The following is a 26791-nucleotide window of genomic DNA, read 5'->3' on the forward strand; positions in this document are numbered from 1 at the left end:
TTATTAAGGGTTATAGTGTATAGCACGTCTTCTCAGAACTTTGAAGGCATTCAGTAATGCTTATCAGTTACTCAAATGTACACCAATTATTTCCAGGATCACTATAAAAGTACATTTTTTCCAACCCCATTGAGGAAGAGTAGATAGGATTTTTTTTCTTGAAATGCATGTATTCACTGAATTTAATAGTGCTTTTGACTGACCAGTAGAGTTTATTGCCATAACCCTAAGCTGATTCCCAAATAATTATAGACCAACAAAATCATGCAAGGGTTCTTTATTAAGCTTTGCATTCTAATTACAGCTAGGCATTTCATTTGACAAGCAGGCATGATATTCTAGAAAATATTTCACAACACCCAGAGAAGCGAGCAGTTGACTCTGCAGTTATTATGCATGGTGAATACTTCAAGGAGTCACTGAGGGACAGAGCTTAAGTCACTACTTGTCCTCCTCACCAAATGAGTACTTTAGATAAGTAGCTACAATGGAAAGTACCTGGTCATGACAGAGTTACAGAGAGCTTGCTCCTAAATCTATCCTTTTATTCTTGGATAAGAATTGGGGTCAAATATTAGAAGGTAAATGATACTGTTGGATTAAGCCACATGTTTTTAATGAGGGACAGTAACACTGATGAATTCCTTTTGTTTAAGAAATCAACTGAAGAAGAAATTATAGTAAAACACCACTATGCTGGTTACTATAGGAGATGTGTAGCCACTGCTGAGAGTTTCTCTTTACTCTGCTGGCTTCTTTAGGAGTTCTTCTGAGATATCTTCATTGCAACTGTCTTGAGCTCAGTGTATTCATAAAGACCATGTTCACCCCTAAAGAGGGAGGAAAATTGTTGATAAATAAAATTGTGCACTACAGTGCAAGTCAAATATAATCCCTGATGATTTGGTGCACATTTTTTTAAATTATCTGATCAGGTACACAGTAATGTATTTCCTGAGTACACAGTAGTTCATATAGTTGCTAGCTGACCATAAGCTTTATGGCCAAATATACACTTCCCAGCAGACAACAATATTCTAAAAACATGTATTTTATTTTAAATAATTATGTATCCTATTCATTTTCACAGGAAATCTCTATTGTTTACATCACTCTATTTGACGATATTACTAATAACCCAAATCATAACTCAACCTTATCTGATTTTATCAGACTTATAACTAAGGGAGGTGTAGGTTGTGTTGTACTGTATGGTCACTGAAGAGCAGCAGGATAAGCCACCAGCTGCACTGGAGCCTGTGCTCACCATCTGCCTGTCACAGAAGTGATAGTGGTGAGCAGGAAGAGAATGACCAAGATCCACTTTCAGTCAGGGTATTCAGCTAGGGTTTTAGCAGGATCTTTTGATTCTGGGCAAAACAATCACCTAATCTTTCTTGGCGTATTTTTCTATCTTTTGGATTGATTGTATATAATTTTCAGGAGGAGAGAAACTCATGATTGTCCTGATTAAAGTTTTGGGGCTTTTAGTAGGGATTGACTTTTTCTACTAAACAACTTGCTATAACACACTTAGGAAACCTTCAAGTCAACCGCAAGTGAATGGCAGTTGAGCAAAGTCCATCTGCATATACAATGGTAAATTTTAATCAGGGATTTGTCCCACACCAAATAGGAAAATTATGGTTTCTTTCTAGGTGGTGGATGATTTAATGAGTAGGATCACACTCATTTATACTCTGCATTGTTTTTGTGAGTGCATACAATTACATGCCTATAGGACTGTTCTCAACATCATTATCAACCTATGTAGACACAAGACCCAGGTTTGGAGAGGAGCAGGATTTGGGTCTTCTTTACCAACCCTGCTACTGATGTCCTTCTCCTGTGTATGTAGAAGATGTCAAACAATCTCCTCATATTGATTATTTTGTGGGTAATGAAAGTTGAACATACTTTTTGAACACTTCGATGAAAATGATTCTCACAGTAATTGATAGGTTTCAACTCAGCTCTAGGATCTATTTAAAAATAGTATTTTGAGAAGTGTTTTATCTCAAAGAGGTAGATACATTCAGCTATGGTCTTAACCAAGATGCTTTTCACTGTATTTAGAGCTGCAAGGGCCCTCACTGGAGAACCATGTGTAGCTGTGGTTTCACTGAGGCTGACAGTCTTTGGCATCTTGTCCATTTACAGTTTCCAAGACAGATCATAGGATCGCCTGCTTATACTTCTCACTAACTCAGGACCTCCATGCCTTACTAGTTGCATGCTTTTAAGTTTTCACTGCTCAAAACAACTGGACTTTCCTCCTGCGTTGCTGATTCTCATGAAGCAGCCCTGGTTGAGGTCTGTGACTGTATTTCCATTAAAACATTTGCATGCTGTTCAAACTTCTCATCACAGACCATGTAGTATGTAAGAAGTAGGATCAAGACACGTCTACCTTCCCTTCTCTGGCTAGAAATTAACAAAGTCTCAGGGAAGCTGCTGAACTTAACAATTGTACTCAAGCAAACTAAAAATTCACTATAGTCCTTGTTTTAGACTAGATGTTTAAAACACAATTTTTAGTAATAGCTTATTGTTTCATTTTTGGGAATTTTCTTTGCTGTTGTTGTTTTGTTTGTTTTTATGTTTTTGTTTTTGCTTTTGTTTTTGTTTTTGGCTGAAGAAAAATATACTGTGAAACACAGAGTGTAATTGAAAATTGGAACATTTCCAAATATTATTAAATTATCAACTGAGAACTGAGCAGGATTACAAAATGCTCGATTTTGGCCACTTAATCTGTTTTAGTGTCATTACTGATTGATTCTGAACTCAAGGCTTGGGCACCACTGAACACATTGGAAACTTCATATCCCTAATTTGGGGGTCCCTGTTTCCATCTGATTGAATTCTATTGAGTTTTTAAACAGGGTTTCACTGTTTAATCCTAGAGAGCCTGTATCTTATCTCACTATGTCATTCTGGATTCCCTAAATTCATTACAGAGACCATGCTGGCTTTGAAATCACAGAGATCTATCTCCCTGCTTCTGTCTCCCAAATACTAAGGTTAATTCTAACTTTAGTAAAATCTAATTCTTCTGGTGTGTTACAGATAGTCACTTCAGTAATAATGTGGAGACATGTTATAGCAAGTGCCTTGTTTAATACATGCACCAGTTTTTTGGTAAACTTCACCAGAAACATATTAATTTGGCATAAAGCAACCTGAATTCATTTAAGTGCTATATTAAAATACCTAGAATATTTCCATAATTTTTAAAATAAATCTCTAGACTACAAGTTTATCCCTTTACTTTCTGAAAATGTTTCCTAAGTGGGTTCTAGTTGCTTAAGCCATAGGCAATCCTAAAAACAGACAACAATTAGCTACCAATTATGGGGTACTTAGCATGGTCCTTATTGGACAGTAACAACTTAATAAAGTATATTACTTCTGTTAGGAATACTTTCAAATTTAAAATATTATGTAATAAAATAAGTCCTTGGAAGAACTTTACTTCAGTCATACTTAAGATGTTGAAAATGTAGCATTCTTCTGGTACTGGCAATCTTTTTTATAAAAATATGTTTGTAATATGAAGTTTTACTCACAGTTCTCGTCCATTTCCAGACATCTTGAATCCACCAAATGGGCACTGAGCTGACAACATCATATAGCAGTTTACCCTTAAACAAAGAAGAGAAGGGCATTGTAGATAATACTTTACTTATCTCCAAAACTGGATCTGAAAAGAATCAGATCTCTTTAAAAACTGTAGCGTTCAATATAATACACTCATTGGGATTAAAGAAAAAAGCACTGCTGTAGCTTACAATGTAGAAAGCAAACTCATATGTTACCTAGAAATAAATCAATGGTACCACTGTAAGTGTGAACAGTCATAAAGCAAGATTTGTCTGAATTATAACAGAGGGAGTGTGACATGTAAAGAAGTGTTTAGTTTTCTGGAGGCTGGAGTTTGGCTACTGTTCTTCAGTAGGCAGCTTTGTAATGCTTAAGTATCTACCTGGCTAAAAATCTATATTCTTTAGCAGTTGCAATGAGAACTATAATATACAGTCTATTTGTTTCATTAATTAGTTGATATATTGCTTACATAAAAGTGCTGGCATAAATTATACCCAATTAGCAATTTTAATTAGATTAAAAATGCTAAATGTTTCTATACAGATACATTATTTAAATTGTGCATAGAATCAAAGCGAGGCTCAATGGAAGATCAAGGCAAGAGAGCAATGTTGACCACAGTGCAGTTTTGCAGGCTGCAAACAATTATATATTTTAATATTAGAGAAAATGGGATTTTTTGGGGATGTTGAACTCTGTCAGATGATACAGGACACATGCTATTTGAAGTACATGGTACACAGTAAACCTGCAGTAATTGTAGGCGATGGATATACGTGATATATCATATCTGAATTTGCTAGTATGGTTATTACAGGATATATCTATATTAGTCAATAATCATATTTACTAAATGATAAAATATTTCAATAAGTATCATAAGATAGCTATAATCAAAACAAGGCACAAAAGACTTTTAACTCTGGTGCTTAATGCTAATTGTATAGCATTACATGAAAGTTTAAAAACTATTCTATACAAGATCTACATACAGAGTCAGTCCTAAGTTATCTTATTATTAAGATATTTAAGTAACATTCTCTATGTTCAAAATCATGTTACATGTACTTATTTGTTAACTCATTTATTTACCTATCTTGTGATTCCAGTGAAAGTATAGGTTTTTCTGTGCATGTGTTTATACTTGGATGCCAGAGGGAAATTGGATGTCTTCCACAACTGCAGCCTTATTGTTTTATTAATGAAGTTTTAATTTCACTTGTGAAAAAGTCATGTATAACACAAAACTCATGATTTATTTTCAAATTATTTTTAAGTTGATTTTATTTTTGACAATTTCATGAGTACTGTATTTATATCATTTCCATTCTTCCTTTTAAATAAATATATCCTATCAAGTCTATTTGGCATCGTCATATGTGTATATGTGTCTGTTTGTATTTGGATAACATATCAGGGGCTTTGTCCTGGAAAAGACAGATTATCCCTCAATCTTATTTTCTAAGACACAGTCTCCCAATGAGACTGAAATCTACCAATTCAGTTGGATAGGCTGGCCATCAAATTACTGGGAAACCCTTGCCTCTGTCTTCCCAGTGATGGGGTTGTAGCCATCAACAATGTTTTTACATGGCTGCAGGGAATATGAACACAGGTTTTTTATTATTGGTCACCAAGCACTTCCTAGCTGAAGCTATATGTTACCCAGATTCAGGTAACATATAGTCAAACTATCAGATGATATAAGTTGAGTATCCTTTATCTGAAGTTCTGATGTCTTCAGATTATGGAATATTCACATAGATATTATTGGTTGAATATCTCAATTTTTTATGTGGATGTGAATATTTCTGGGTATATGTACATATACCACTCGTGAGGGAGAAGCCAAAAAACTAAATCAGATCTCCTGGAATCAAGCTATCAGGTTATCAGTTCTAGGTTGTGTGAGCTGCCCAATATGAGTCTTGGGAGCCGAGCTTGGGTCCTCTTCAAGATCAGCAAGTTCTCTTAACTGATAAGACAACTCTCCAGCTCCATTCTCCTATTTTTGTAAAAGGTGTATTTATGTATTTATTTATTTTATTCATTTATTTTGTATTGGGTATGTTTGTGTATCTGAATGTATGTAAGAGGCCTTATTAAGTGTGTAGGAGGCCTGGCTCTCACTCTGCTATTCATTGTATGGTGTGGATAAGTTATGTAGCCTTAGCAAGTTCCTGGTTTCATCATAGATAAGTTTTGGGTTAATAAACAGTAGTTTTCAAGTAAGCTTAAATGATGACTATATGAAATACAATGAAACATTAAGAGTAACTGCATGATGCCTCTCATTTTGCTAGGAGGAAAAGATTTTTCAAGCTATCAGTAGGACCCAGGACAGCCTGCTTGTGTCCCTGAGGATGCTTTTCTGTGCCACATTATCTTTAGCTGGACTATGGAAAGAAGGAAAATAGTTTGTGCTGTAGCTGGGACTGAGGGAAGGGAGGCTTGATAAGACAAGGGGCTGATGAGGAAAGAGTCCAGGAATGGAGCAGGCTCCACCAAGCCTCACTGTGAAAGGCACAACCTGAGACTCTTCTATGTTGAATTATAAAAATCAAAGAATAGACTAGGTCTAAGGTGAAGGAAAATTGCTTTGCAAAATTTGTTATGCTCACCTAAAAGAAATTAGATCTCTAACAGAAAAAATATCCTAGAGGATGTATCTAATATAAAAGCTTTATAGCACTTTGCCTGGGATCCCTCCCACTCTTGAACCTGGTGCAGAAAGATGATAAGTTCAAGGCTAATCTACACCAGCTCAAGTCTAGCATTTTAAATATATAATAAAGTTCAAGATAGGAGTGAGGGATTGAACACTTGCCTAGAATCAGGAGTCACTAGGTATAAATGTTCATTATAGAACACGATAATGACATCAACAATAATAACTCCCAGCATACATGAGGCACTAAAACATTGTCTAATATGATTAAACTTGAAGAAAACAATTATTTTACTGCCATTGTTCAAAATAGTACTAGGTACCTTGAAATTACCCTGTATCTCTTAACAATGCGCAAAGTAAACATCCATAAATTGTTTTAGACGAGTAGTTTGACAAAAATAAAATTAATTTAGTTTTAAAAATCTAGACAATTGCTGCTCTGGTAGGTCAGAGATTTTCAAATGAATATTCGACTCTTGAGGAGGTCAACTCCACCTGCCGAAAGAGGAAAAGCACATCATACTTACCACACTACCCCGGCCTGCAGAGCAGAAGACACAGTGATGGCCTTATCCAGATCTTTAGTGAAGAGTCCTGCTGCTAAACCATATGTTGTATTGTTTGCTCTCTTGATCACATCATCTATAGACTTAAACTTCATGATTTGTTGCACCGGTCCAAATATCTACACAGAATGACACACAACTGGGTTAATTGTATATTTTAAATATATTTTATATGTTTCCTTATAAACCATTGTACATTGGCTAGGGTATTGTCTCTCACGTTAGGCCTACTGGTAAGAATCAAAACAGATGGTCACAGAGAACATGGAATCAGGCTCGAATCATGAGTGACATTATCTGTGGAGCAAATAACAATCATTATGACAGTGTTTTTTTTTTTTTTTTCTATAGATGCTGTGATAGAACTGCCCAAAATGTAAGGACCAAACATCAAATCACTAAGTGCATATACTTAGAAATATTTTAAACTTTAATCCTGGTTTTCTTCATTGTGTAAGATACTACACAGGACAGCAAGACCAAGAAAGTAGTCCTTTGCTCTAAGAGTAACATATAGACAGATTGAGAACAGTGTTTACTCTTTAAATGTATTATTGATTTAAATATAAGCCATTCTTTCATATTTGAATTATTTCATATCTAAATATTGTATAATGTGGCTCAGACTTTTATTTCTTTTCTCACCCAATTCTATACACCATTACTAAACAAATGACTCATTATTAGAAACCTAACTCTAGAACCACTCAACACTAACCAAAGCCTGAGGTCCTTGACAGTGACTATTATTAGAGCTTGATTATTACAATATGAGCCAGTCTTTTACTTCTGTGGGAATCTAGACAGGAAAGTTCCCACATAACTTTGTATCTCACCCCCATAGACTGGGCAGCTCAGTTTTCTCCTGGTCAGCTACGTAAATTGTATCAGAGTCCACTTCCTTCATTATGACAAATGCTCAAATGTCATATTTTATGAGTAAGTAAGCAGCTATTCCTGAAATTTAACAACACTGCTAACAGGGATTGGTCTTTGCTTATCCAGGACTGATATTTGAGCTCTAGCAGCTACCAGCATCAAAGATAAATATGGAAGAATGCATGTTCCCATCAAATCTAACAACACCTCTGATGTCTCTAGAGATGAGGATAACAGAGGCAAAGCAAAAGGAAATCAAGAAAGACCAGAAGAGCAACCTTCAAACGAACGGTAATGATGCAGAGGGATGGGGCAGAAGCAAAAAGAATTAGGTTCAGACATCTCTGTGAGCACTTACAAATTTAATATGCTTGGCCTGATTGATCCCAGATTACTGACATTCTTCACAAGAATAGGAAAGACTGTCACACATGGAATATTCACATTTCGTACTTTCAATTTCATTAAGAAAACACGTACCATTAAATTAAAAGAAAAAAATTAACATTCAGTTATCCTAATGGAGAGGGGTGCAGGAGGGCAGGATACAGGTGTCCCAGAGCATCTTTTAAAGGTTGGTCCTTTCCTTCTACCATGTGGATTGCTGGGAACAAATTCTGGGGTTTGCAAATGCATTTACCTACAGAGTCCAACCTCAGTCTCCTCCTTGGGCATTTTAAAGGTGGGTAATACAAGAAACATATTATAACCTAAAATGTATCGCTCTTTTCAAATAAAATGATTGAACTTGCAAAAAAAAAAAAAAGAAGAATTAACAAATGGGTTCACTTATAGATATTACCCTTCTATGTCTTTGATAACATATGTATCAAAATTAAAAAATAGAGAGGTTTCTTGGGATGTTAGTATACTTTCCTGAGAAATGTGAACCTGCGCTGGCAGAAACCTCAGAGCTGTCATATGGTTTGCTGTATGAGTAGTATGGTACAGTAAGTGGCCAGCCCTATAGGCTGGGGGCAGATCCTGGGGTGCTAAACTCTATCATGACCCTAAAACTAGAAAGCACAACACTATGAACATTCAACATGGGAAGCAGGTAGAGCAGGACCATGGTGGATTTGCTCAGGGTTGCAGCAACTTAGCTGATACTGTGTAGGTTCCAGACTCCTATTCTGAAGCAGCAAATGAGATAGTCTAGTAAGCTCACTATAGGAACACAATAAATTTTTCCTTGAATGCAGATCATTTCCTGCTTTATTGTCCCTCCTATGCATGTTAATCATAGTCTACAAAAACAATAGCTCTAATCAAAGAAGAATCAGCCAACAGGTGCAGAAAAGCACATGCAGTTGAGGAGTGAAATGATGTAGTGGATGATCATGACATATAATATTTAATTCTGTTTTTTATATTTATATCCTCTTCTTGCAAAGCTGAATAATCCTCCTGTCTATTTGTTGACATTTTGGAGGTAAAGAAAACAAACTCTTAGGTCCTCTGCTATATCAAAAGCATGAATGTAAATTCACTGAATGAGGAAATTATGAATCTTTTAGTTGAGTCACCGTGTCTTCTTATGTAGTGTTACACATAACACTTTCATTGTCTAAGGCATGCTCTCATATCTCTGCATATAGTAAAAGTCTTCAAATTCAAGATGAATATTAGTTACCATATTAATTGCAAACTAGTTCCTTTTAGTTATATGTTATTTATATGGGTACCATCTTTATTGGTACTACTTGGATTGTACTACCTAGCACTTATCTTTAATTTCCCTACAAAGCCAGTCTTAGTCTATATGAGTTTGAGTTTTTATGTTCTTTGTATAACTGACATCATTCAGTATACAATATTCTGTGTCTGGCATATGTAACACAATATATGTATATTTATTCCTGTTTTTATAAATGAAAAGTCATTTTCTATTCCTGCAAATAAATCCCCTATTAAATCTGTTGTATACTTCTGTCTTTGTCAGAAACTTGTTACAGGACACTTGGATTCCTTACTGTTTAGCTTGGCTCACCAATAACTTAAGACTTTGTCACCAAGCACTTCCTGGTAATGTTGGTCAAGGATCTGAAGATTTTAGAGTGACACACAGCTCACACACAGAGAGAACACAGCAAGCCCATAAAGAGAACCATGTGGGAACAATACCTCCTCTTTGGCAATGCGCATCTCATCGGTCACATTGGAGAAAACTGTGGGCTGGACAAAGAAGCCTTTGTTCCCCCAGCGTCCTCCACCACACTCCAGTTTGGCTCCTTCTTTCTTCCCACTCTCAATGAGATCAAGTATTTTATCATGTTGTTCCTTGTCAATCTAGTCAGAAGAAACCACAGAGAAAAGGAAAAGAAATGAAAACCTTAAACACAATGAAGACGAGGCTTCTGACCTCCAGAATACTATGTTAAGTCTGACAGTTTGAATCAGTGGACACAGGTTCAGCTCATTCTGATCATTTTGTGTTTGTGTTCTTCCTGTGAATATTTAGGAAGGAAGTTTAAGAATTTGTAAACTAAGCACAGTTACATAAACACAGAAATTGGCAACAAGGAAATATGTGGACTTTTATACAACTGTCATTTATCATTTATTCCCTTTGAAAGAAGTTTGTTAATGATTGAGCACATATGCCAAGAATTGTAGTAATTATTGAAATAAAGGAGTGATGGGAAAGGAGGACTTTGATTCAGTTCCAGTGGATATACGTTAGACGATAGGAGATCTGTATTCTTCAGAGATGGAATCTGCCCATTCTTAGGTCTACTGGCTAGGTTGCCATTTCATACCACATATGATCACAGTTTGGAGTCTTGGCCACATTCAATTCAGTAGGTTTAATTCCAACTTCTAACAAGAAATGAACATCATCTTTCTTCTCTGTAATAGATTCCTCCCCCCAATTCCTCAGTGATAATCTTTCTATTTGTAGTCTAATGTGGAATTGCAGGGGTTGGTTTAAAAGTGAAGACACTGATACTGCTACATATTACATAATAGAGCCAGGCTAAGTTGAAGTGTTTTGTATGTGTATGTCTAACTAAGATATTCTGGAGTTGGCATGTAGTAAAAAAATGTTCATGTTTGTGAAAATCTTCTCTGTCCTATTTTTTAAATAATATAAAATATGTCCTCAAAATCACTATTTTTTAATCTTTTTTTTTCTAAAGATATATTTCCCAATTCAGAGTGCTTCTCTGTCTTTGAACAGAGAATACCTCTGGGGAATCCAGTCTTTGGATATTTGCTTCAGAAAAAGAGAAGGCTGAGAAATACTTTGCTACATCATGGGAGTAATAACAGTACTCAGTTATCAGAATATACAGTCTATGAAACAGCAAATGCACAAAGCTGTTAATTGTTAATAATGATGTTAAAACTTATGTCTTGATTGTTTGAAAGTATTAATTTTCTGATTCCTTTAATTTTATGTATCAAAACATCATATAAACCAAAAAGACACAAGTTCATCTAAAAAAATCATATATCCTTACCTCGAAACTAGTGCTCTACAAGAACACTGAGAATAGACATGTAAATAACTTATTTATAGGAGGACAATGTCTATACTTCATATGAAATTATTGTCATTTATTATTTTATATAATTGTCAACATGTATAGAAGCAGTTAATATTATTTATAACAACACATTGAGGTAAGCATGTGCTGGTTGTGTCACAGAGCTTATCTGACATCACTAAATAGGGAATCCTCAAGAGTGATACTACTATCATTATTTAATTGGCAAGGAAATTGAGCAAAGGGAAGTTCATATGTTTTTTTTTCAAATGAAAATACTGATTGTTTTCAGTTTTTATGTATATATTTGGAACCATGAAGATAAATACAAACATTACTTTATAAATTAAAAAATATGTATATATGAGTATTTCTATATAACACAATATATAAAAATACTATATATTAAATAGTATATATAAATAATACTATATTATATATAAGAATATAAATATTATATACAATATAATATAATGTAGTCTTCTCTAAAACTGAAATGCCTTAAGTTTGTCATCTTTAAAATGAGAAAAATGACCATTGTAAATATTTTTCCTAAAAATATATTTTACTTTAATTTTCCTATAATTATTTTTATTGTGATATTTATGAATCCCATACTCTGATTAACAAATTTCAGTGACTCATCCAGAAGGGGTGAAGCAGTGAGTAAAGGCTGGCCAATGTGTATCTCTTCTCATAATATCTTTTTTTTTATGAGAGAAAAGATCCACATCATAATCGTAGAGAAGAAAAGCTTGGTGTCTCAAGCTTTTGCTTCTAAGGTTTGAACATGCCTGCCTGTTCTTATTCAGAACAACCTTTCTTTAAAATCTATGCACTTACAGAAAGTCAAGCCATGTGACAGTCAATTAAAATATGGGCTTAATCAAGGGCTTCTCTCAGGATAAAGCTGCTAGCAATCTCCCATAAATTTTTCCTGATTGAATTTGATTTATATTTATTAAATAATTCAACAATGAGGTTTGGTTACAACCAAACAGAGAGGTAAAGTGTAGCATATTTAATGTGAAAGAGTGAGGATGCCAAGGTCATTGTCCAGTCCCTAGAGCACCCCACTCAGGAGTGGCTCTATTAGCACTTGGGAACAGTGAGCTCTTTGTTGGGAAGTTTTCCTGTTCACTGAGGAGTATTCAGTAGTGTCTATTCTTCTGCTCGCTAGAGACCCACATGAGCGCACAGCTCCCTTCCTTGTTATAACAACCTAACCTGTCTCCAGATAAAGTCTACATCTCCTGTGGACAAGTCCCTCAGGTTGAGGACCACTGTTATAGAGCAGGGTCCAGAGTCAGGTGTGAACTCAGAATCACAGGACCTAAATCTTGGACAACAGGTAATAACAGACCATGAATAAAAGCTGTGCAAGAGGAAAAGGTGGCTTTCGAGTGAGAAAGACAAAGACATTCATATTTACAGTAGATCTAATGACACAGACCACCCAGAGGCCCTGGGGAATGCCTGGCTCTTGATAACTAAAGGAAGAAGTTTGTCAGGAGTTTAGCAGAACCAGGACTTTCAAGAGCCACGTACAACATCATATGTCAGAGAGCGAGGACTCTGCAGGGTACTCAGGCGTGCTTTCCTGCTTAGACTTGTAGAATGATGGCTGAAGTGAAAGATTGATTACGAGGGAGAAATGAGAGAACTATATATGGATTTCCAAGAAGTCTAAGAATTGTAAGAGGAATCAGAATCATATAGATTTGAGGAAAGCAAACAATTGATAATATTGGCTACTTTTTCTTTTTCTTTTGTGTATATGGTGTGCATGACAGTGCAATGTGTACTGAAGTCAGAGGTTGACTTTAGGTGCATTTTATTATCACTTTCTACTCCTCTTATCTAGATAAACTATCTCTTTGAACCCAGAACTTGGGAGTTTGGCTACTCTAGTCTGTCACTTTGCCTTGGGAAATCCCTGCCTTATCTCCTGAACTTTGGGGTTAAATATGGCTATCACACACATTCAATTTTTTATGAGGGTTCTGGAATTTGAACTCTGAACTTCACACCTGTATGTCCATTGCTTTATCCACTGGGACATCTCCTCAGACATTTCTATGTTTAATTCTCAGTGTGCTTCCTAAACTATATCTAGATGCATAAACAATTTGGTCAACACAAAATAGAATGACTTCTTTATTATTGGGAATTATCTCTTTATATAATGACATAAGAGTAATATCCACTAGCAAAATGCATAACTAAGAGGTAACGTTAAGGATTAGTTTTAAGTAGGGCTATTTATTCTTGTGTTGCAAACTTTTGTCTTTTTGTTGCATACTTGCCTGAGGGCCTTGATTTATTCCTGGGCTCAGAGGATTTCCAAGAACATATTTCTTAGCTCGCTCAACACTCCTCCTCACAAACTCATCGTAAACCGACTCCTCGACGAAAATCCTGGATGCTGCGACGCAACATTGGCCTTGATGATAGAACACTCCATGGTGTGCGAACTCAACTGCAATGTCCACTGTAGGGAAAATATTTACGCTAGAGAGTGTGTGCACACGTGCGTGTGTGTGTGCGCGTACACACACATACACACACACACACACACACACACACACATGTCTAAATCAAAATAAATTTAAAATTCTATTTGCTTTTGGATGAAAAATGGTGATATGGCAAGAAGAAGAACCACAGACTCAATATATCTCAAGATGTAGAAGCCAGGCGACAAAATAACCTTCCCCCTTTTTGTTTTATTAGATATTTTCTTTATTTACATTTCAAATGTTATCCCCTTTCTTTATTTCCCCTCCAAAAATACCCCATCCCATCCCCTCCTCCCACTGCTCACTAACCCACCCACTCCTGCTTCCCTGTAATGATCTTTTTCTTTACAAAGGAACATTAACAATGAAAAGAATCTGGGAAAAGGGGCTCGTGCAACTTTAACACAGTCTTTACTAAGAATGTAGATTTGATTATAAGAACAAATAGCAATACAAATAATTAATAACTCGAAGGATCAAGATGTTTATGACTACTTTTAGATTCAGGTTTTAACTGAATCTAAAAAATGAAACCTGCCTTATCCATTGACTAAATAATTTCAAGATATTCATATATTTTGATCAATGAAAAAAATTATCTTCTTGAAAATACCCAACAAAACCCATTAGTATTCAGAATCATCACAGACCATATGAACCTTTCCCCAGGCAAGACACTTCCAAAATATAGAGAGAGCCTGTGCCATGCATACCTATAAACTCATTGCTTAGTTTATGCAGTATAGTGTGCCTATGGCTTTTATTAGAATATTGTTGATTCTAGTGAAAAGAAAAGTGTGTGTGTGTGTGTGTGTGTGTGTGTGTGTGCGTGCGCATTTCAATTTTATAAATGAGGAATATTCTATTCAATATTGTAGAAATAGAGTGCAATATCTGAGCCAGTTGTAACTGCTTCAGATGTAGTGAGGAGATTTTCCACAGTGATAGACTTGGGACTTTGGCGTGTACTAAATGGTAAACAGAAAGTTAGCTCTAAAATCTCTGTGAGAATAACAACAGTGACAACAGCAAATTCCATGCATCATTTGTTTTTCTAAGTCTCACTGAAGGAAGAGGTACAGGAGTTCTTGAATTTCTGTGAAATTAGCCTGGTTAGGCTGTAACCCGAGATTTTATCTGCTAGTAAACCAGAATGATTTGGGATATTATGGATTGCCAATTCAAATGATAATTTCACATATTTCAATTTACTAGTTGGAAATAAAAAATATTTAAGCAAGATCTAATATTCTTCTGGCTATCCCTATATACTTACTAAGTGAAGACAAAAAGAAAATAAATTACCAATAGCTAGAGTCCTGCTGGCTCCACATGTCTCAGGTATCTCATGTTCTCAACAGAATTAAAGATATAAAATATCAGAAAGAGACCCTAGATCTTAGATGTAGACCATTTATACTACCTCAGATTGACACTGGGAAGTAGCAATCTCTTCCAGCCCAGGGAAAAATCATATCTGTGCTTAATTTATCTACATTATGGAACAACTTAAAAGCTTCCCAGAGTCACCCCAGACTCTAGTTAACTTCTTTCACATTGAAGAAAAGTCATTTGTAAGACTCTCGTTGGCTGTGCGACAGTACCAGGCATCAGGAGGAAGAAGGAGAGATGGTAATAAAGTATTTATACTCACAGTCAGCATCTGCAAACACAATGCAAGGGCTCTTTCCCCCAAGCTCCAGGGTGACCCTCTTTAGATTGCTTTTTCCTGCAGCTTCCTTGATTAATTTGCCAACCTGAAATCAAACGTTGCAAAGGAGTGGTCTTAGCATATTCCTGTGTAGATAGATTCATTTAATACTTTCAATTTATAGAACATGTGCCCCACCATTTCATTTTATTTGGAGGAAACATTAAATGGTGTTATTCAAGATCTGGCATCTTCAGATGTAAAAGTTTCCATCATCAAGTACACAAACATGAGACAAATCAGAAAATGCCCTTGGTCAGACACCGTTACCTAGAGAACTGACTTTCATGAGAGGGAAGATAAGAATTAGTTTTCATTTTCATTTCATTTTTCCTTCTTCTCTGTGTTTGATCAGAAATATCCCTGAGTACCTCATGTATTGACTTCTTGTCACTCTAGTGACATGTGGAGAACTCTGTTCTTCCTTTGTTTGGGTTCATCTTTTAGCACAGATTTTTCTTGAGCTCTTCTCTGATGACTATAGATGAACATGATTCCTTTTCCTTGGTCTCCCAAAGAAGGACATGAACATGCCCTTGGACCTCACCAAATGAAATCCTACATATCTGCAGAAACTTTCCAACACACTGTCTTTTTCTCCTTCCCTGTGTATTCATCATGGTATGCACACTGTTAGTGGCTCTCAGTACCCTTTCCCTGTTATTTCCCAGCGCTATGCTTCTGCTTCTCCTAAAGATGTGTCTGCACAGAAAGAGACTGACTCTAAGCTCTGTGTGGTTCTTCAGGTCATTAGTTGGAACCCTGCCATTTCAGTTTCTTCTTTATTCTTGTCCCTTCATTAAAAAACAACATTGCTCTCATTTTACTTGCTGTGTTTGAATTTCTTTGATTAAAGGTTGTTTTCTAAATAACCACAGCAATGGTTAAATCCAGTTATAAATCCAGCTCTTATAATGACTTGTACACTAAGACCACATTCTATTGAAAAGATCTTTACCTTGGTGACTCGAGGTACCCATAATATTTTGCATCTTTAATCCTCTGGATCTCTTGTGCTATTCTACACACTGGATTTTAATGAAAAATTTCTCTTACATCAGAGTGTTGAGATAATGTCTCTGTTGATACTGTGTAGCTATTATTGCTGCTATTCTTCACGGCATTACAGAAAAAGTAGTCATTTTACTAGTTTCCCTTTTATTAACAATTTCGTGATTCTAACTTTAACCCCTGATAGTAAATGAAGGGAAATAAACAAAAAAGCAGTAATGTCCCCGGGAAACCCTGCCTCAAATTCATCTTCCCTGCCTGTCTTTCAAACTACTGCCTTCCTTCTTTTCTGTTTTGTCTTTTATTTGTGAGAGTGGATCTCCATGTAGCTCAGTCTGGCTTCAACCTTGTGATCCTCCTGCTTCTCTTCCTAAGCTGGTGTAGTGGTGTGTTGCACCATGCCGAGACTCTGTAGGGCAGTCTTTGTGACTATTTTCACTTAAAAAGTTTTGATTTTCTATATAACAAATGTTATCATTTTGAGTTCCCTAGTCAGTTTAGTAGAAAACTTCTAGCATAGCTAACTTTTGTCTTAGTTAATGGAGTGTGACCAGAATGCATTGCTAAAGCTACACATGGCAAAAAAAAAAAAAAATGAATAGAAAAGCTGGTTAGAAATATGAGTGTGGGGGGGCAGGGGAGAGCTAGAGAGATGGCTCAGTGGTTAAGAGCACCAGCTGCTCTTCCAGAGGTCTTAAGTTGAAGTCCCAGCAACCATATGGTGGATCACAACCATCTATAATATGATTTGATACTCTCTTCTAGCATGCAGATATACATATAAATAAAGTATTTGTATATATAAAATGAATAAAAATAGGTATTATTAAAATAAAAAGAAATATGAGTGAGGAATGAAGATTTTATATATATTTCAAATGCAGGCAGACAGTTTGAAGCCTGCTTAATTTTCTCAGAAACCAACCACACAACTTTTATCCCATAATTTCATTCCTTACTTTGAATAGGTAAAACATGAGTTTCTCAAAGAGGATTATGAGAAAAGCAAAAATATGAACTGTTCATCTTCTTGCTGCATTCCATGTAAAGCAGAGGTAACCATTGTCCAGAAAATATTTCTTATATACTGCATTGCTTGTGACTATGAGAGACACATTTACCTATGAATTAAAAATGGCTCAGGACTTCTAATATAAATCAGTTAACAAATATTGAGAAAAAAGTGTAAATCAGTTTCCACAGAGTATTTTTGTTGGATTAATGCTATGTTTTTCCCGACTGGGGCTTCTAAAATCATGTTATTATCATTTTGCTGTTCAGAAGTAGTTACACACCATCCTGTGGCTAACCTTGAACAAAAGAACCTTGAGACTAGCCAGGCAAGAGAATGAGATAACTCCTCAAGGATACACACGCTCATGATTATGAATCTCAGACTGTGGGAACAGAGATGGAAACACTGTTGAGTTCAAGATTTCTGAGAACTTCAGATAAGAGCACCAAAGCAGTCAAAGCAGTGTGGGAACACTGGGGAGGTGCGAGACACTCGTGTCCACATACAACCCCAAGCCCAGGAAAGTGAAAGACAGCAATTAAGGCCATTTACTGACTCTCAGGGATGCTCGATGCCTTATTCTGCCACTTCTCACTTTTACTATGTAAAACTGAGTAAAACAGATATTAGGGTCCCTATGCTCTTCAAATAAAAAAATAAAATTTAGCAAAGATACTTAACTTTTTAGAGGCATAGTACTTAGAGGTTTAGATTGGAATTTCAGCCTGTATGTTGCCTGGTTTTCTAATTTCCGTGTTTTATTGGGAGGCAGGGGAGCATCCAAAGTGACCTCAAAATGGTCCATAGCTCAGGGTCAATCAAGATAGTTAAGCATTTAAGCTGCTGCGGGGTTCAGGACCAGGAGCCTTCAGCAAGGATGGGCTAGAGAAATGAACGTAGATTTTGAACCCAGAAAGGTCAGAAATCCCAGGATTCTATCTGCCTGCCTTTCCCTGCTATGATTAACCCACAGCCCCATCATAACAGAAGTTATCAGTGTGTAATGCACATTCTCCCATCTTCTCTCCCTCCTCATGAGAAATGCTGAATGAAGGGTTTTTTCTTGTTGTTGCTTTTCGTTGGTTTTATTTTTAATCATATCTCAGTCTGATAACTCTACCACGTATTATCTTTCTACTAGCCATGAAAAACAAAGAAAGTGAACCTCAGAAGGCCCAAATAGAATAAAAAGAGAATTTATTGTTTTATCAATTCAATGCTCTGTGGCATTTAATGAAATATTGAAGCAACTAATTGTAAGAAAAATCAAATAAACCTCAACTGGTTACAGAGAATGTTCTTTTTTTCCTTAGTCCTTATGGACTTAAAAGCATTCATCAGCATCTTCCGCAAGTTCTAGAACCCATCTAGCTCCAGGTGAGTTTTCCTTTCCTTGGTCTTCTGGACATACCTGATCACCTTCTTAATCCTATTTATTTCTTGCAGGTATTGGCAGCTTATTTTTACACATGCCAATGAGGCCTGCAGTCAGCATCTTTTGGGGCTGAATAGCTAATAACGTGATAGATAGCCAAGTAGGATGACTCAAACATAGCTTTGCTGGGAATAGAATTAAATTCTAGACTTTCTTTTTGTTTATGATTGAAATTCATGAAACATCCAGAATTCTATCTTTTAAACCTTTTGCTACCCTTCTACCTGCCCCTTCTTATTAATGCTTATGGACTGTTGACTGTTTTTCAACTTTGTGTCTACCCACAGTGAAGCCAGGCACACTGAAACTGAGGATCTCCAACTGAGACATGGAAGGAACCAGAATTTGTTTGCCTTTCAGGATATGCTGGGTAGACAGTCCCAAAAAGATGATAAGTGTGAAAATCTACTATTTAATTTCATAATCTAGAGATGTTCATTCATATACGTTATTATGCTCTAATTTCTACTATTTATATTATATATATCACCAGTCATCTGACAGAGTTTCTAAGAGATACATAGGAATAAAAACATCGAACATTGTAATCTTTCTGAATTAGCAACAGGTATCTTCTTTTATCCTAAATTCTTCCAGCATGTCAGTAACTTTTTTTCTAAAAAGCATTGGCTGAGAAATAGCTGCAGAAAAAATGCTTGTTCTGGTTGGAGATTAGACATTCAGAAATTGGCCCTACCTGTGTCGATCCTGTGAAGGCCACCTTGTCGACGTCCATGTGAGAGGAGATGGCAGCCCCTGCAGTTGGCCCGTAACCAGGGACAATGTTCACCACGCCAGGAGGAAACCCTGCCTACAAGTAGCCAGCAGATCGAAAATTTAATTCACAGTAGAGGTGGGTACATTCCTGAAGCTGTGTTCTGAGTCTAACCTTATGAGTTTTTCCTCCCAAGAAATTTTCACTTACATATTTATTCTTTATTAGTAGTAGTATTTCTTAGTCTACATGAAAATGTATTCAAAGAGGATATTTTATTTCTCCCAAAACCCAAAAACTTCTTCAGTGGATCATAGTTTTAATGATTAGCTGTGCCAAATGTCAGAAGGGGAAATCCTAGGATTCAGAAAAGTGTGCTAAATTACAGACATTTGATATCACCAGCAAGGCTAGAAATTAGAGATCACATTTTCAGTTTTCTACCTTTGCTGACTCTTCAGGAGAGCAGCCAAGTTACAAATCCCAAATAGTATTGTTTGATCAGTAAAACATCACAAAGGCAAAACCTCTCTTTAGAGTATGAAAGTGCCAGACTGATTTCCACAGCATGAATGACAGAGCCTTGATAGACATATTTAAAGTTCATGGTGTTTAGATGAAAAAGTCTCATTTTAACATTTTTTTATTCATTTTAGCTTGAAATAAAAAAATATCTTAAAGATATTGTTTTGTATTTTGAAATCCTAAGTTACTATTTTGAGTTTTTGGTGTAATATTAAGGATGAAAACCGATAATGTTTTAAAGAGGTGAAATCACATATTTTGGTTAATTACATGAAAATGTCATGTTCTCTGCACTTTGAACAGAAATGAAAATGAAGATGAATATGAACAACTGGATATATTCTTTGCACAATAGTGTCCAATATTCCAACAAGTACATTATCACAGTCGCCTCCAACCTTCAGCCACATAAAAACTAAAATAACTGAAGGAATTTACAGAAGCAACCAAGCCAGTAATAAGTGCAGCAATTATTAACAAATACTTGAGCATTTGAAAGAACATTTCATTTCCTCTTGAATTATGCTCATGAGACGTGAAAAGCACAAGTAACGGATTACAGGGTGCCTGGCTCTAAGCCTCTAAGTCTGGCTTCCTGTCATTATTTAGGTGGAGATACATTTGTGCTTAAACGCTGCTGCTTTCATCTGCATGACTGAGCGGGAGCTGTGTGGGAACAGTGAAGCTCACGGTACATATGAATGAGGCCTGTAAGGTAAACTGGGGATCCAGAATCTGCCCACATGTTGAGACTCAGGAAACTCACCTCTTTTATTAAAGATGCCATGTGAAGAGCTGTGAGAGGAGTTTGCTCTGCTGGCTTGACAATCACGGTGTTCCCACAGCTAAGGGCAGGGCCTATCTTCCAAATGAACATGAGCAATGGAAAATTCCACTAGAAAGCAAAATTGAAAACATGGACCCTTTACATTGTATATATCAAACCACAGTTTCTAGAACAACCTGCCTTGATAGAAGTTGAATAAAAACCTGTAAGTTCTGAGTACTCATCTGAAACATCTCACTTTGGGTACCTGCTAAAACAACTAATACATGATCAATATTCTGCACTCACCATATAGAAGGGAACAGGAAAACACTCCCAAATTTAGTCAAGTGCTCATATTTTGAATGCTTATTCTACAAGGAAGAATACTTTATGTTTTTGTATATAAATAAGCATATCAGATGTTAAAAAGATATGACATTCTCTCCCCTATGTTTGCCTAGAGTCCCTTTATTGAATTTACCTAATTATAATACCTTTTAGTATATTTAATGAAATTGTTTCACACAACAGAGAGGTAGGCTCAGACCAGGACAAACAATATGGTTAAAGGCAACAGAAATTCACATTCAGAGGATGAGTGCTTGAGATCAGATCCCTGAAAACCCTCTGGACAGCTGTAAGAAGTGAGACACGTGACCGGGGACTGCTTCTGTTTATGGATTCACTACCCATGAGTCCCTGAAAACCGTCCTTGCTACTTTAGATGGATGCCTTCTGAATTCATGGAAAAACAGTGCTGGAGGACAGCACATGCCTGTATGAAGACCAAGGTTAGAACCCCAAGACAATAGAACAAAACAGTTAATATAATGCTTAGATTTATTCAAGTTACTCTCTGTTAGTGTGATATAGATACCTTGAGTTCTTAAGCCTTTGACGGAATGAGCACTTCTATTAAATACATTGACATGTTCAGTTTTTGTTTTTGTTTTTTTGGTTTTTTTGTTGTTTTTTTTTTTGTTGTTGTTGTTGTTGTTTTGAGACAGGGTTTCTCTGTATAGCCCTGGCAGCCCTGGAACTCACTCTGTAGACCAGGCTAGCCCCAAACTCAGAAATCCGCCTGCCTCTGCTTCCCAAGTTCTGGGATTAAAGGCGTGAGCCACTGCCTGGTGACATGTTCAGTCTTACCAAACAAGTCACTGCCATTACACACACACACACAAAAAAATGTAGGATGCCTCACTATGTTTTAATTTTGCCTTTTAAATTATATCAGCTGTATATGGTCAGTGTTCTATATGTCAAGTTTAATAGTTATCTTGATTTTCTGACAGAAGAATTTTGAGTACCCAATCCAGATTTCTAAAGGTACAATGTAGGCCACACACTTTTCCAATTTTTATGGCGATCATTGCTTCCACTTATGTCAAAAGATATTTTCTAATATTTTAACAACCTTGCTACAGTTACTATTCATGGTGAGAAATTTCAATGGAGACAGAGTCCTGGAGGTTGCAAGTACTGCTGTGTCCCACTGAGGTGGAGTCCTAACACAGATGAGCCATGATAGACCTTTTTCATATACTTACAAAGCACAGTTCATAAAGTTGGAACATAGCACAATTTCCAAAACAACCTATGCAGTCAACACTTAGGGCTCATGTGATAACATTGAAATGCCCTCCAAGGGTACAGCAGCACATCAAGGGGTTTCTGGACCCGTCAGTTCATATTCAAGAAGCTCAGTTATCATGCTTGTTGAATTTACTTCACACATAACCATCACATATGGTTCATTTGTGTGGGAATGGGCTTTGCCACCAGATCAATGGAATTAGCCCTTTCTTTGCCCTACTGGAAGTCATGAAAGAGAACTTACGGGGATGATTTGGCCACACACCCCAATAGGTTCACGTCTTGTATAAGTGAAAATGTCTCCATCTGGAAAACAGAGCAGACACACCACTCATTAGAGGCAAATATTTTGTGCAGAGATGGCAGCATGATATGAGGTTGATGTGAGAGGAGCCACACACTCAGCAGCAAAAGGGAAACAAAGGATCCTATTTACAAGGCTAATAATGTAACCAATGGAGCCCTCAAATGGAGCTTTCATTCTAAAAACTAGGGTATGAGTGGCAAGATGGGGGAAGATCTGATAGTTAACTATTCCTTGTATTCAAAATGGCTGCCTCCTATATCCCTGCCCATAGAGTGGTGCAGAAAGGAGCTGGGAGATGCTATAAGGTGCAAGATCTCAATAAGGTGCAAATATTTCCAGTGTTTCAATTTTCCCAGGGTGATGAAGCTTTAAGATGGTGAATGGTTTAAAATAGTAAAAATGTAAGCAGTTTTTCTACTGTCTTGAAATTGTGTGTGTGTGTGTATTATTGTTGTTTTTATTATTGCCTACTAAACACAAATAGAGTGTCTTTTAATCTAAGGGAAAAAATAAAACAAACTAACACAAGTTTGAAGTGTTGTGGTTCTTTCCCTTCTGAATTTGGCCAAGACCTATGCCCTGGGGAATTTGTTGTTCTGTTTCCATCTAGCTTCCACAGGAGCACGCTGCTACCACAGCAAGTACTTTCCCTGTCAAGATCAAGATCACAGGTGCTTTAAGCAGTTTCTTCTTTGCTTCCCTAAGAGTGGAATAAGAGCCAGGACAGAGTTCCTTTCACGGTACCTCTGTGTCCTCATTCTTATCTTCTGACTTCCTGGTGACCACCTTCCATACTGACTCCTCCAGTTAGATTGGCAGTGCCCATCAGGGACAGCATTGGAAGTGGATTATTTGAGTTCCTAAAGTTTGTACAGTTTTAGACATGAATCTCAGCCTCTACTCCTTTCCCAAATTGATTTTCTTTTCACTTGAAATATTTTTCACGAGTCTGTTCTGTTATAGGCACACTGAATAAAACTTATACAGTCACTTCCATGCACACTGCTTAACTCAGGCAGTAAAAATACTCTCATCTTTGTGGTTTTTAAAGCATGTTAATATAAATTAGTTTGTTCTCAGTACACTGAGTTTAAAAGGATTCAGATTAGCATACCTGCCTCTTTTTGGACCAAATGTTTAAAAAACTAGATTATAGGAAGGATACCAATGCTGTTATGGAAATGAAGCAGAAATCATTCATTTGAGTAGGTAGCTTTGGAAAATTTGAACACTTAGACACATCGCTTGAATTTTTAACTGAATATATGATGATTGTTTTACTTTAATGCAGCCTATATACTTTATAGTTTTTATTTTCTTCATAATTAATGGATACAACTTTAAAAATGACTCTTAGTAAAAGTTGCTTCTTCAGAAAGCTGTTTATTCAAATTCAAGGAGAAAATATTTTTTTGCCTTACTGTTTGACCTCTGTATCAGAATTTTAAAGTTTCATTGTGATAGTGACCTGGCCTCTGTCACAATCCCAATTATTTCTCCAAGTATACTTACCACTTGGTATTGTTTGACCATGGATCTTGTCAGCCCAGCCTGCACAGTACTTCAATGCTTTGATGCAACCTCCCAAATCCGCCAAGTATGAATTGGCAAAGACTTTCCCACCATTGAGTGCCTCCATAGTCTGAAAAACCAACACAAAACACAGTCAGGAATTGCAACTAGAATCTTAGATTATTAAAATTGCTCCCTGGAGTGGGAGAGATGGCGTGGCGGTTACGATCATGGGATCCTGTTCCATAAGAGCCAGTTCATTTCCCAGCATGATAGCTGACAATCATGTGTAACTCTAATTACATGGGACATTATACCTCCTTCTGCCCTTTGGGAGCAGTGATCACACACTTAGTACCCAGACACACGTGCAAGGCAAACAACCATGCTTGTGATGTAATTATACTGGTAAATAAAAAAGAATGACCGTTTGCTCATGGACATATGAGTACCACAATTGGACTCAGAAGTTTATTGAGAAGAGTAAAGAGAAAATGTAAAAGAAGTGATAGGTGGCATGGGGGGAGTAGAGGAAGTTGGTAGGAAGGAGTTGAGGATGGATATGATCAGTTTCTTTTATAAACATATGAAATATTATAAGAATAAAAAGTAAATTAAAAATATATGGTCAATGTTTACAGTAGTCAATATTTGAATATGAAAGAGTTTTGTAATCATAAGGAATCTCAAATCATCTTGATTAAACTCCTGTTTTTAAAACATATCAAGATCCTGGTACGGGAGATAGTAAGATTCTGGTTGCCTGACCCTTGTGTTCTTTCTGTCACATTGAGTCCTTTCCAGGTAAGCAATGTCTAAGCACTAGGCACAATTTCACACACACACAGCTGTGAATATGATGTAATTTCCTTGTCATGTAAGAAGAGTTGTAACGGGATCCCACTCGCCATCCTACTCTAGAGACAATTCAGTGTTGGCAATTTCTCAATGCCTGAGTAACTAATATCAGATTCCTTGCAGATAGAAAAATCTATTTATCCAAACGGAGCTCCTACCACTTTCTCCATGGATTCCCCTCAGCAGTTTCCAATAATAATCCCGATGTGTAGGCAACATGGTAACAACTATTTCAATAGTCAGACTATAAAGTTCCAGACATTCTGTCCTTGTAATGTCTTGTCTTCCTTCTCTTTTTATTCTGACTATACAGGTCTCCTTGGAGTCCTACATTCTATGAGGTGATCACCCAATCGCTAAAGCTCTCCTTTTCCAGTTTACATTGTTCACTCTCTCAGAATTTATACCCAGTTGATTTTCTGTGTATGATTTTTATCCTCTGTGACCATTCAAGGTGACAGAGGCAGTTAACGTTTCTTGCTACAGACTTGTGAGAGAAGCCATGTTATCTGCTTTCTCTCCATATAACACGAGGATGCTAATGTTTTATGGCAACAGCTGCTAATTGTATTTCCCCCTCAATTTTGAAAAATTCAGCAAATTTGAGAAAAGCATGATTCTTTACAAATAATTGATAGTGCTTCCAGTAATATGAAGATAACAAAATGTAGTTTGAAATCTAACTGGAAACCATGCTGCTTTCTGTTGATTTCATTTCTGTTGATTTCTGTTGATAAGCAGGGACTCAAAATTCAAGAAAATATGTTCTCTGTATTCTATACTGGCATATGTATCCACAGGAATGGAAAAAGCACAGCATCTAAAACAGAAGTATAATTTTATTAACATTAAACTTACATTCTCTTTGTAAATTCTCTTACATCCTATAAAAACAAAAATCACTTCTGTTTGCCATGACATTGTGACCAGATATCTAGGAGGAGAAGGAACCTTCTGCAAAAGTATTTTGGCTTGGTATAATAAAATTTATTTTAGAGCAACACTTTTGGCAATTTTAAGAGATCACAAATATTCTCCTGAAAGACTTTATGATCAGTGAGTCTGAGAACTCATGGGCCTTGTTAGAGGAACATTTACCATGTCAAGGACTCTGAGAAGTTCTAGAGAAAACACAGGATAGTTGACCCTCTGTTCTCTTAACCAAACTGACTGACTGGCCAGGTGAAGCAGTGAGTGCCCTCAGGAGTTCTCCCATGTTTCCCATTGACCCAGATGGATTCTCACCGCCAGCAGCAGCCTATCTCTCTCCATTAAGTCAGCCAGCTTGTTCAGCAGGCGGCCTCTCTCTGAAGCATCCATGGTGCGCCATGGGGAGCCAATCTGGAAAGCTTGTCTTGCGGCCTTCACAGCTTTGTCAACATCAGCCTAGAAATCACAGATCATTCCATTCAGGATAATCAAAATACCAGATGAGCAAGCACAACATCACAACGTAGACACAGTTCTTACAAACAGAAGTTCCATTAGCCCAAAACACAGGACATTTACACACGTAATAATGTTGTGTGTTGTAATGGTTTCCTTTGATTAGTATTTAGAACAAGTTTCAGTTGTCTATGAAATAGTTAAATTACTAGAGATGCC

The 26791-nt window shown here is 36.6% G+C and overlaps 1 protein-coding gene across 1 annotated transcript in view; it reads right to left on the bottom strand.

The window, feature by feature from the left end:
• Positions 1-262: 262 nt before the first annotated feature.
• The window catches only part of LOC127689143 (aldehyde dehydrogenase 1A1), a 43943-nt gene continuing 17414 nt past the window's right edge, over positions 263-26791 (bottom strand). The window contains exons 3-13 of the mRNA XM_052188467.1: positions 26432-26572; positions 24329-24458; positions 22754-22815; positions 20911-21039; positions 19602-19715; positions 15387-15489; positions 13520-13704; positions 9847-10011; positions 6805-6962; positions 3570-3644; positions 263-830 (exon numbers count right to left, since the gene is read on the bottom strand). Coding sequence (XP_052044427.1) covers positions 758-830; positions 3570-3644; positions 6805-6962; positions 9847-10011; positions 13520-13704; positions 15387-15489; positions 19602-19715; positions 20911-21039; positions 22754-22815; positions 24329-24458; positions 26432-26572 — 1335 coding nt within the window. The 3' untranslated portion in view covers positions 263-757. The remainder of the gene's footprint in view (positions 831-3569; positions 3645-6804; positions 6963-9846; positions 10012-13519; positions 13705-15386; positions 15490-19601; positions 19716-20910; positions 21040-22753; positions 22816-24328; positions 24459-26431; positions 26573-26791) is intronic.

Source organism: Apodemus sylvaticus, chromosome 1 (genome assembly GCF_947179515.1).
Source record: "Apodemus sylvaticus chromosome 1, mApoSyl1.1, whole genome shotgun sequence".
NCBI classification, from domain to species: domain Eukaryota; kingdom Metazoa; phylum Chordata; class Mammalia; order Rodentia; family Muridae; genus Apodemus; species Apodemus sylvaticus.